The 12487-nt window shown below is 32.1% G+C and overlaps 1 protein-coding gene across 2 annotated transcripts in view; it reads left to right on the top strand.

Moving 5' to 3' along the window:
* The window catches only part of MEMO1 (mediator of cell motility 1), an 88713-nt gene extending 83350 nt beyond the window's left edge, over positions 1–5363 (top strand). For both annotated transcript variants that reach the window (XM_079791531.1, XM_079791530.1), the window contains 2 exons: positions 3390–3494; positions 4686–5363. In XM_079791531.1, the coding sequence (XP_079647657.1) occupies positions 3390–3494; positions 4686–4817 (237 nt within the window). In that variant the 3' untranslated portion in view covers positions 4818–5363. The remainder of the gene's footprint in view (positions 1–3389; positions 3495–4685) is intronic.
* The last annotated feature ends 7124 nt before the right edge of the window (positions 5364–12487 follow it).

Raw genomic sequence — 12487 nt, 5'->3', positions numbered from 1 at the left:
CTTTTAACTTCAGCTACTTTTCTTCCTTTCCTGTAACTCTTTTGAAAGTGAAATTATTCATATTTGTCTACTCATACCTTTCTCTTGACTTAGACCAATAGTTTCTTTAGTAGTCTTTAGCAGTTGTAAAACATCATTTTTAAGATAGCTAGCTATTTAAGATAATGATTTAAGATAGCTATATATCATCTTTAAGTTAGTACATTGCTTCTTAACACAACGGTCTTTAGGGTGATGTTTTTTTTTCCCATAAAATTTTTTTCACTATACGATTTTATCTTGATGCCTCTTACAGAAAACAGAATATTTTCTGTTCTCATCTTACCTTCCTAAATGTGTACTCATCTTTCCAACATAAATGTATAACGTCACTTAAAAAGAGTCCTAATGATTTGATAATATGATTAATTATGTGTTCATAATTAGAAGACATGATTCTAGTTTTAATTTTTTAAAGACCTCCAAAAAAGTTTAGCTACTCTTTTGTGTTCGTTATTTTAGAGGGAGATTACTTCTGGGAGATAATAGTTAAATAAAATTTAAGTATTTTATTATATATAGATAAACTTTTTTAAAAGGGGAGTTTTTTGTTATTTTACCAGAGTCCTGAATCTGCAGTTCTGTCAGTTAAAACTGCCTATTTAGTTTAGGACTGCCATTGGAATTGGATTGCAAGCTTTCACCCTTTCCTGGGAGGGTGAGGACAATGATTGATGCCATCTGCCCTTCTCCCCCTCAAAGTAGAGAGTTGACTTTCAGTCTGAGGATTTCTTGCTGAAGCTACTAAATTCTTCGGAAATCCAGTCTTGATGGATAGACTTTTGGTGTTTATAATATCTGATTTGTATCTTAGAACTGAGTGGGTAGTGACTCACTTCACTGCTCCATATTAGATTCAATTCATGTGAACAAATACTCAGTATACTAGGCTATAGGCAAGCTTTCCATCACCTGGACCTTAGATTCACTGATCATACCTTCCAGTATTTTAAGAAATGAAAAAGTTAATTAGGCATATTTGAGAAGCATTTTATTTTTCATCGTCTTGGAATTTTGGTAATAGTAATTTCAAAATTGTTAGCATCAAAGCATAAACATATACAAAAGCATATTTGCCAGTGTTCTGTATTAGTTAATGGATGTCCCATTTTGCAATTTTATCATTATTGTTTGTGTACTTCATGAATTTTTCTATTGTAAAACCTTAACTTTTCTCTGTCCCTCTTTTATTAAAAGACATACCTCTTAACTATTAGATTCATCAGAGAATTGAGTGTAATGAAATTGATTCTTGCCCTACTATGTATATAACACATTTTGGGGAATTAAAATTTTAAATTTAACCCCTTATATTCCATCATCACAGTCTTTTATTGTTGTAATTTAACCAGTATCTTCATTTTGAACATTTTATTTAGTAGCGTCTTCTACATTTATAACTTTATATCTTTCTATATTAAATTTCTTGGTCAGTTTCACTGAATTCTTTTCTTCTAAAGTGGAGTCATTATTTTCCTTCTCTTTGAATTCCTCATGTCAATATATATATTTCATACATTTGTTCAAAAATGTGCTTTGAGATTTTAATATTAAAACATACATTGGAACCTCAATGCCACATAATTTATTAATGATTGGAATTCTGTTTAAGGTAAGCTGTCCTAGACTTCATCCAAGAGCATTAACATTCTCATGTAACATGTATACCATATTATTTAAAGACATTATTTGAAGAATTGTTGGTATGTCTTTTGTTATACCAGGTAAGGCCAGAGTAGTCAATGAGAAAAAGCCTAGGATTAGAAAGAGGCAAGCTTTTAACCTTCTTCATGTTTGTTTCCTCATCTTTAGGGAGTTATATCTTGATTATCTGTATTTATGGAAAAGATTTGTTACTTCATCTCTGCTTGGTTTAGAAATACATTGTGTGATTTTTCTTTGCACCAGAATTATAATACTAATTGTTGATCTTAACTTCTAAGGTAGTTCATCTGTCTCTGAGCTTACACCAAAGTCAGTGGAGACTGTTGATGTGGAAGCCTTGTAGTTGGCAGGGGAAAACCAACTTAGCATTAAGCACGGGTTGTGGATAAGTCTGAGAATGGCTAATTGATATGCAAGCAATTGAAAGTTGATTATACATGCATATGCCTGTCTTTTAGCTATAGTTGCAGCAGAATGTAATAATGTTTGTGAAGGACTTAAATATTGTGTAAAAAGACTCTTTATTTAAATTTTGGTGCTGCCACTGCAATATTTGTATATCATCTATGATTACTATCATTTTTCAGATGACTGTTCATCTGATTATTCCAGGTGCTTTTTACACATTACTTGTTTTGTTGAAACATGTTGAAATATAATTTTAAAACCACACAAAATATATTAGTTCATTCCCTAGTTAAACTACCATTTACATTTCTCTTGGAGGATATTAATCCAGTTTATTGAACACAAATGTGTTTTACCAGAATAAGAAAACAAGGTAAGGTAATTGCTGAATGAATGAGTTAGAATCATTAATTTATTTGCCCAACTCAGATGAGTTAAAGTTGCCCTTATGTATTAATGTATTATTAACACATTATTTAAATGCATTTGTAGAATAAGGGATTTAGTGTAAACAAGCGTCTGATTTATAGTGATTGTTCTAATAGTAGTCTAAACACTGATTCTGAATGAAAATATTGAAAATAAAGCACCGTAGTTTAAAGTATTAAAGAAATAAAAAGCTTTTCTTTTTTAAAATTTGTTCATAAATGACTTATTTTGTTAACCTTTTATTAATCTTTTATGCACTTTAAATTAATTAAAAATATCAAACTATTTTTTTTTTTTTAGTTTGTAGTATCTTCTTTATCACATACCCAGAATACTGATGACTTAAAATGTCTTTAAGTTTAGTTATGGAAATAGTTAAATTACAATCAACTCTTGATTATGCCAATGGTAGGAGAAATATAGCGGATATCGGGAAAAAGAGGTATATATCAAATTTAATGTTATGAAAATTTTCACAATAGGTTTACTTTAAAAATATGTAAAAATATAAAATTATGAAATGCTTGACGATTACCAGCTAATTAGCAACTGGTGAAGGTGGTGTAGAAACATACGAGGAGACCAGAGAAAACTAAATGGGGGTTAAAAGTTTTCTATTAATAAAGTATATGTATTATTGAGAGTTGACTATGAGATTAGCTTTGAACAAATGTTTGGTATTTTACAAGGTTTATTTAATGTATTCTATTTACTTCTTAATTAAAAAATTACAGTGTTTAGCTCTAAGTAACAGTTTTTAAATGTAACTAGGAAATAATAGTGTCCTTTTTTCCTTTTTCTTTCATTTTCTTTTTCTCTTCTCTCTCCTCGCCCCCACTTATTTTTAGGGTATGAGCATTATAGAACAATTAGACCCTGTATCTTTTAGTAATTACTTGAAGAAATACCATAATACTATATGTGGAAGACATCCCATCGGAGTGTTATTAAATGTGAGTATCCTTAAGAAGCCTTGATTTTTAATATTTGATCCTATGATGTTTTAAAATATCTTAAATTCTTAAGGTAACTTATTAGCATTGGTTTTAGGTACATACAGTCAGTTTTCTTTTAGTACATTTAAGATCATTTGGATTTCCATTGTTTTGTTTACCTGAATAAAGTTATATGTCACTGGAAGATAGGCTGATACTTACTTTTAAATGCAGAAAGTTATTTAGAATACAGACCCATTTTCTCTAGGTTCTCAGCCAATTCTAGTATCCTTTTTATAAATATAAACCAAAGTAACCTTTCAAGAGATGTTCTTATTGATTTCTTGGCTTTATTTAGTGTCCTAGACTCTATAAAAATAAATAGAAGATTTTGTTCTTGAACTTTAGAAATGTGTAAGTTAATAAAGCAAGACAGATGACATGTATATATTTTCTCTTTACAAGAATTACTACAAATGTAATTCATTTAAGAAATGAAGGTAATAGGCAGAAGTCTTTTTTTTTTTAATATGGAACGCTTCATGAATTTGTGTGTTATCCTTGCCAAGGGGCCATGCTAATCTGCTCTGTATCGTTCCAATTTTAGTATATGGGCTGCTGAAGTGAGCACCAGAAGTCTTGGTTAGCTGGAATTTTGAAAGAATAACATTAATATTTTCCCTACTAGATAAAACAACATGGATTTTCTGAAAGAAAACGCAAGACTTTTTTAAGAAAGAAGGGAGTGTATACTCAGGAACAGGAGGAGGAGGAAGTAATAATAGGCTCGATTAAAGTAAAAATCCTGGTATACCTCTTGAAACTTAATTGATATACATTTTAACCTTAGCTAGAGTCAGACAAAGAAAAGACTGCAACAATTCAAGATAGTAGAAGTAGCTAAGATTTGGTTTAGAGAAAAGAGAGAAAAATGCTATGAATTAATTTGTTTTTGTTTTTAAGTGGTCTTATTAAATACAAGGAGAGGTAGGGGTGGAAGATGACTGATATTTACCTAGAAGCTATGTTAGGAGAAGTACTGTGATAGAATTAAATAAGGAATTGTCATTTATTCCTATTTAACATGAGGTGAAGAGAAATTCAAGAAACAAGTGACGAGTAAAAGAGATCTAGGCTCCAGCTGTGAAGTGGGCAAAGTTAAGCCACCAATGCATTCAAAGAGTGCTAATCACATCTTTCTTTTTTTAGGCTATCACAGAGCTCCAGAAGAATGGAATGAATATGAGCTTTTCCTTTTTGAATTATGCTCAGTCAAGCCAGTGCAGAAACTGGCAAGACAGTTCAGTGAGTTACGCTGCTGGAGCACTCACGGTCCACTGACGCTCTGAATCCTCAGGGATGCCACCTGCACATACTCATGCTCTGTTCGGGGTCCCAGCCTAGCCCTTACCAAGATCCAGATCCTGGTTTGGGGGGATTCTGAAACCTCAAACTAATAGAACTTTCTTCTCTTCTTTTCTAGTAGGTGTAGTCCTTCCTTAATTTCAACTCATTAAAAAAAAATGCTTTATAGTTTAGGGCAGTGGAAGGAAGGCTGGCATCAAATATTTTTATCAAAGAAGATGGCAATGTCATGGGCCAGTTGTGGCAGTGTTTTGAAAGTAACTTGTAAAGCATTTACCATATCCTAAATTTGCACTCTTTGCAGACTTGTGCACATATATTCCGCTTTCAGATAGTTTTGCAAATTGTACACAGACAAAAAAGGTGGAAGCTTTTTAATAAAGAAATTGCATTTATAAATGATCTGTATTAGAATATAATAATTCTCCAGTTATAGTCAATTACTACCCGTGTTGTACAACAGATACCTTCTATTTTAGTTGCTAATAAAGGGCTACACAACTCAAAATAGTCTGATTTAAACTTATTGTTCTGTGGTATATATGAAAATTGTTTTATATTAATTCATCTCAATTTTTATGTTAAAAGTGGTAACCTTCAGTTCTTATATAAAAATATGTTAGGATGTATTTTATATTTTGCATATATATGTGATTTTTTTATCACAGATATTAGAATCATATTTTAAAGTTAGCTTTTTAAATTACAGTTTCTTTTTGTGTGTGTGACATCACTTTGTGTCATTACTATATTGTATATTCAAGATTGATAAAAGAACATAGATGTAGTCCTTTCCTCCAAAGATAGTGTTTGATAGGCAGTAGTCTGCAAATGAGGAAACATTGAAGAGTGTTCTTAAGAGTTTTTCAAATCATTGCAGACCATAGACTGCTGCTATGCTTTTTTAGTGCTTTAAGCACTTTGACTTGAATTTTTAGCAAGACATCATTAACAATTAACAACAAAAAGCCACTGGATTTTTTTATAGTTCTAAAATATTTTTTCATGACTTTCGGTGCGGCTCTTCCAACTAAAATAATGGTATGGTGTTGTATTTCTTTCTTTAGCATAGACCAATTCTAGTCACATTGGGAAAAAATGTAATTCAGTTAGTTAATTATTGGCCACTGTGCATGTACTAGATTACACCTATTTTAATCTAACAGTGGGTATCTTCATTACATTGGAGAGCATTTATATCTTCAATGTTATACCGGAATAGCACAATTTTTAGATGCCTTGCACCAATTTTATTTAAAAATTGCATTTCTTATTTACTAAATATCAACTTTCTATACGCAAAAATTGAGATAAAATAATGCTGCTTTTGGATTAAAAATAACCCACCTAAACATGTGTGGAAATTATACTCTTAACATATTACTGATTTATTTCCCATCATTTAGATACACTTTTAAGTGCTATAAATATTCCTCATTTACTATATAGAATGTAAAATTTTCAAAATTGACTATGGAATGAATTTTTAATATTTTCTGAGTATAAAACTAATACATGACTATTACGGAAAATTTAGAAAATACTGAAAAGTATAAAGAAGAGAAAAAATTGTCTGCAATTTCACTATCCAGAGATAATACTGTTAAAATTTTTTGTATTTTCTTTCAGTCTTTGTCTATGCTATTTATATGTATGAGTGTGTACATGTGATTGTGTGTGTGCATAATAACAATATTGAGATTATACTGACCATATAGTTGTATCCTACTTTTATAACTTAAGGTCATAAGTCCTTCCCCATATCTTTGAAAATGTAATTTTTAAAAATGACTGCCTAATATTCTGTTATATGAATATACCATAATTGAACCCATTCTCTCTTTGGATATTAGATTGTTTCTAATATTTCAAAATTATAAATAATAGCAGATGGACATCTTTGTATGTGAAATTTGAACTCTATATTAGACTAGTTCTTTAGGGTATATTAATGGAAATGGGATAATTGGTTTAGATGCTGAGAACTTTTTATGCTCTTTAAAATATTTCCAAATTACCCTTCAGAAAATTTGTGCCAAATTAGCAATATAGGCGTACTCATACTGCTCTTCTCGACTATTGATTTTTACTTTTTTAAATCTTTGACAGTTTGTTAAGCAAATATTTGTTTGTTCTTTTGATCATTCTAATTAATGAATGGCTTTACAATGAATCAGTTTTTTCCTTCTGTAATGTTATAGTTGATTGTTTAATAAAAAACACAAGAGGGTTGCTAGGTTGAGTGGGTAGTAGCCTTATTAATATGTTTACTGTACATTTAAAACTCTAGAATATTTTAACTTCACCCCTTTCCTAGAATATGAGCATGTCTTTCATGCTTAGTCATTAAGTAGAAAGAGTCCCAAACTGATAGTTGAGTGTTGGGTTCTAGTTCTGCCTCTGCTACTAATTAATTCTCTCACCATAGATATTTCATGTTGTATCAAAACTTTCTCACCTGTAAAACGTGGAGGTGATCTCTTAAGCACTTTCCAGTTTCAAAGTACTTTAATGTTGTGATTTTACTCTTTAGAGATTCTGGTGTCACATATGTTTAAAGCTACATGATTGAATTATATTAGAAGTATTATCTTTTCCTTCTAATTCTACATACATGAAAATGAAAGTCATTTTTAATAGAAAAGGAAAATTAATATGTATTATTTAATGTGGTTAATATTACCTAAATTGTTGAACTTAAGCTTTTCTACTTTAAGTGCCTTTAGCAGTGTTTTGTATTTGAAATCTAAAATGTAAAGGAAATTATTATGTAGTTTTATATAGTTTCTTCTTTATTTTTACTTTGAGTTATTTGCAACTTTTTTTTTAAACCTTAGATTACACAGAGCAGTGTATTCATGGATTCTTCACTATTTCACTAGTGAGTTCTTGAGAAATGTATGTTAAAAGATTAGCTCAGTGAGCAGGTAAGTAAATTCTTCATGTTGCGTGGGTAACAGTCTTTATACAGAGTAGGATAAAGGACTATTCAGATAGTCCAGTGTTTATATTTAGATATTTTTAAAATATGGGTGGTACAGGCATCCGGAGTTGATTAATGGTTATTGTTGTAAATCTCACAAATTTTCTTTGGTAGCAAATAGTTCATTACACTAGAGTAAGAGGTTGGCAAATGCTTTTGGTAAAGGGTCACATAGTAAATATTTTGGTTTTGCAGGCCAAATGATCTCTGTTTTATTTATTTACCTTTGTTATTGTAGTACAAAAGCAGACATAGACAGTGTGTTCCACTAAACCCAAAAGACACTGAGCTGGATTTGGTCCGTGGCTGGTAGTTTGATGTCCCCTGTCCTAGATGGTGTAGTTCACTTGTAGTTCAAATTATTGGCTAGTAATTTAAACTACAACAAATGGTTAATTTGATGTAGTTTAGTTTGCTGGTGTTATTTAGGATTATAAAGGTAAGTGGGAAGTGGGTAAGGGAAAATAGGAACTCTTAGGAACTCGTGTTAAAAACAGTTTGAAGCCCTTTTATTTTCTGGAGCCCACTGGAGGTTTGCTTAGCTGCCATAAATTGAGTCACGAGTGGGATTTGTGATTGGTTGTTGCAAATTATATAAATTTTTCCAAGCACTTTACCTAGATCAGTGATGGGCAACCTTTTGAGCTTGGTGTGTCAAACTTCGTCAAAAAACTGAGCATAACTTGGGTAGTGTGTCACTTTGAGGAAAAAAACATTATTTCGCAAATGTTTCATCCTCAGGAGCAGCAAATGTTTCATCCTCGGCATGCGGCCGCCTCAGTGGCCGCGTGTCATCAGAAATGGCTACGCGTGTCAGTGCTGACACGCGTGTCATAGGTTCGCCATCACTGCCCTAGATGGTAGTAAAGAATGGATTAAAAAAAAAGAATGGATCAGGTGTACCTTTTTACCTGAGTATTTTAGGACACCAGACCAATAATTTAAGAGAGATTGTGAAATGTGAGACTTCGTTTTTGCCATGTAAAGACTTCTATTACCATCACTTTACACCTTCCTCTCTCCCCAATATTTAGGAAGGACGTAAACTCAGAATAAAAGTTATTTAACCTGAAAAAATTTAAGTCGATGGAAGAATTATTACACTGTTCTTTTCTCATTTACTCTAGATCACTGAAAACTTCAAGTATCAGTCCATAGATTGGCAGTTGGGAAGTGCCGTGATATAGTTGCTGAAAGACCTAATGTAGTTATAAAACCATTATTAATCAAGAGATGTAATAAACCAAATGTATTCTGATATTTAGACTGAAACATTTACATTATTTGTTAAATGGTATGTGCCACATGTTTAGAGGGACATTATGAGTTAAATGTTCACAGGGAGGCAACCAGAATGGGAAAGGCCTGAGTGGTGTGGTAAGTGGGATGCGGTCCAAGAAATTGGCGATATTTATTTTGGAGAAGATAAGATTTGAGCAACTGCCATATGTAAGAAGGAATAGGATTACTCTGTTGTTATTGATGGGAAAATTAATTGTAAGGAATGAAAGTTTCTGGTTTCGTATTTAATGTTCTGTATGAGGATTTCTAAATGAAAAGTGGCTTTGTCCTCATATAAAATCATTGAAGTATTCAAACAAAAGCTAGGTCGGGGTTCTAAAGTAGAATCCCTGTACTCTCGGCATCAGCATCACCTGGATATATTATGGTATAGATCTAAAATTATGGGTCACCAAGCTGAAAAAAGCTAGTATAATTAGTACAAGTAAAATGAAACATATTTCATTTGTAAAAACTCTTAAGGGAAGTCATTTTTAAGTAAAAATTGATTTTGATAATTTAACACTAACTTTTAACACATAACTTGATAAGATGATTGTTATTTAATTGTTAGTCGTGGAACATTGGACCCTTAGGATATTTAATGTACTTTTGTTTAGTTACAACATTTAAATACAAGGTAGAGTTCTGCCATTTACTAAAATAATTTAAGTTGTCTTTGAATAAGTGACCTATCTTTATTAAACACAAATTCTTTTTGAATCTAAAACAGCCATATCATTAGCAGAAAAAAAGGGTATTAAAGGAGCTTGTTCTTTTTTATACCTATTAATGTCAAAATGGTAGAAGGGGAATGAACAGCAGCTGGTAGATAACTTTTTATCTACGCTCTTCTCTCCTCCTACCTGCAGATAGAGCTGAGTGGCATGTCACAGTGTCATAATTTGGTAAAGTTGCCCTCAAGCAATGCCTTTTAATAGTCATTCTTGCGGATGGATTTAGTTAGCCTATCATGAGTTCATTGATATAGTCTGCTTGTTGGGTACTATGTGAAGAATTTTAGGGTTTTAGGTCTGACATTTGTCCAAGGGTTCTACAGTGACCCCAGAGTGGTTTGTACCCACATTTATTCTGTGTGTGTGTGTGTGTGTGCGTGTGTGTGTGTGTGTGTGTGTGTAATTCTAATGTAAGATTTTGGCCAATCACCCTATAAAAACAATGGAAAAAAATTAAAAGCCAGTTCTCCTGATTTTGAAAGCCATAATGTAATGCAATTGGTTTTTCATATAAATTGTAAATTATGTTCAAATACATATTTTATACTGTAAAGTAAGGTTTGTAACTTTACTAGATATACTAGGCATATTTTTTTCTGTCCTAATATTAAAAACCTAATATTAAAACCAAAGAGAATATAAATACCATTATTGAGAAGGTATTGAAGGCCAAGTGTTTTAGACCATGAATATGATCTGAGTTCTGGTCTTTAAATCTGCCAATGTAAATTTTTGGAAAATATTTTAATTTTTCTGACCATGATATTCTCTGAATTACTTACTGAGTGTGATGTTATATCCATTCAAGTAAAAAGTATTAAAAAGATGAAAACTAAAAAAATAGAATGATATGACACTGAGTTGTATGAATTTTTAAAAATTAAATATTTAGATTAGATCTAATAAAAGTATTTTTAACTTAATTTTATAAATGGAATTTTTTTTCATTTAAAATTTACTCATTTGAATCTAACACATAATAGATATTTAGTTGGTGTTTAATTTTGATGAATTGAATTTTAAAGGAAGGAGGACAAAAAGCCATCTTTATATGGAGTGTTTTCTAAAGGACAGGAAAGCATAAACCTTTTAATTGGAAGCACTTTTTAATTGGCTCCCCCATTTTCAGTGTTTAATTGTGGAAACCAAGTTCCTTACTAATTTAAAAAGATGGTAGAATTTAATATACCTGTGCTCTTTGTAATGCCAAAGGAAATGAATGGTGATGTAAGTGATCCGGTAATTTGAAACCATTGGCCCATGATTCTTAGCTCATATTTTGCAATATCCTATGGTGTTTACTGTTATTTAAAAGTAATTAATTAAGATGTGCTTTTTGCTGCTTGCCCTTGTCCAGCCAAATCCCAAGTAGAGAGATGCTAGGGAGTGCTAGGAACTTAGCACTGGAATCCATTTTCAGCTTTGCCAGGGAGTTGCTACTGAGTTGCTAAAATAAATCACTGCTGTTTTCTAGAGGAGTTAATTTCTTTATTTATATGGGTTAGAATTGAAAACTGTGATTCCTAAGGGCCTTTACCTTTGATGTTTTATGACCATAATAAAAATACCTTATTATTTAATATGTTGTACTTTTAATTTAAAATGTTTCACAACTTTTTCTTTCCTCTTAATTTAAACAATAACTAAGTTAGACATTATTATCTTATTTTTACTGATGGAGAACTTAGGCCCATACAAATAATATGACTTATGTAAGTTCACATGGCTAGTTAGTATTAGATCTAGGACAAGAATTCAGCTCTTCTAATTTTCAGGCCTGTGTGTTACAAATACTATATGCCGTATTATTATTCTGTGTTTTATTTTTGGTGCTGGCTGTTTGAGGTACCATATTGAATTGAATAGTAATAGGGTTTTGCAACTTCAATAAAAATGGGAATCATTCATGTAAATGTCTATTTTGATTAATTCAGACAAAAATAGATTTTTTTTGTGTGTGTGTGTGTGTGTGGAAATACTCCTGAAGATTCTGCAGACTTCCATTTTCTTTGCTGGGAGGTTTACTTTTAGACCTTAAAATTCTGTTCTATGGCTTGCATCATTAAAATGCACTAATTCTTTGTAATGGGACAGTGAGAAAAATGAAATTTAAGTTAAAATTTAAGTGAGTCTTACTAATGGTGAGACTTTGCAGCAGACACTTGACTCACCATTCTTGTCCATGCATAACGTATGCTGCAAGCTCCTGCGACTTTGCCTTGGATGTTCTCGTCTGCACAGAGGGCAGAGTGGAAGTGCTAGGAAGATAATCCACTGGAGCCAACCATCAGCCAGTGATGGATGGGAGTGTTGGAGGGTAATAATTCCAGCTTTCTTGCCCTGCTGGTAATACTCTGAGGCATGTTTCACATTGTATCCTCAGGTTTCCAGTGGGACTGGACCTCATTGTTCACAGCAGGAAATTTTTTTTCTTTTTTAATAAATCTCTATTTTTCAGATTATTACAGTTGTTCCTCTTTTTCCCCCCCATAGCTCCCCTCCACCCAGTTCCCACCACACCCTCTGCCCTTACCCCGCCTCCCCCACTGTCCTCATCAATAGGTGTACGATTTTTGTCCAGTCTCTTCCTGCACCACCCACACCCCTTTCCCCCACCCCCGAGAATTGTCAGTCCACTCCCTTTC

This window comes from Cnephaeus nilssonii, assembly GCF_951640355.1.
Source record: "Cnephaeus nilssonii genome assembly, chromosome: 15".
NCBI classification, from domain to species: Eukaryota; Metazoa; Chordata; class Mammalia; order Chiroptera; family Vespertilionidae; genus Cnephaeus; species Cnephaeus nilssonii.
This window is presented reverse-complemented; position numbering and strand designations above follow the sequence as displayed.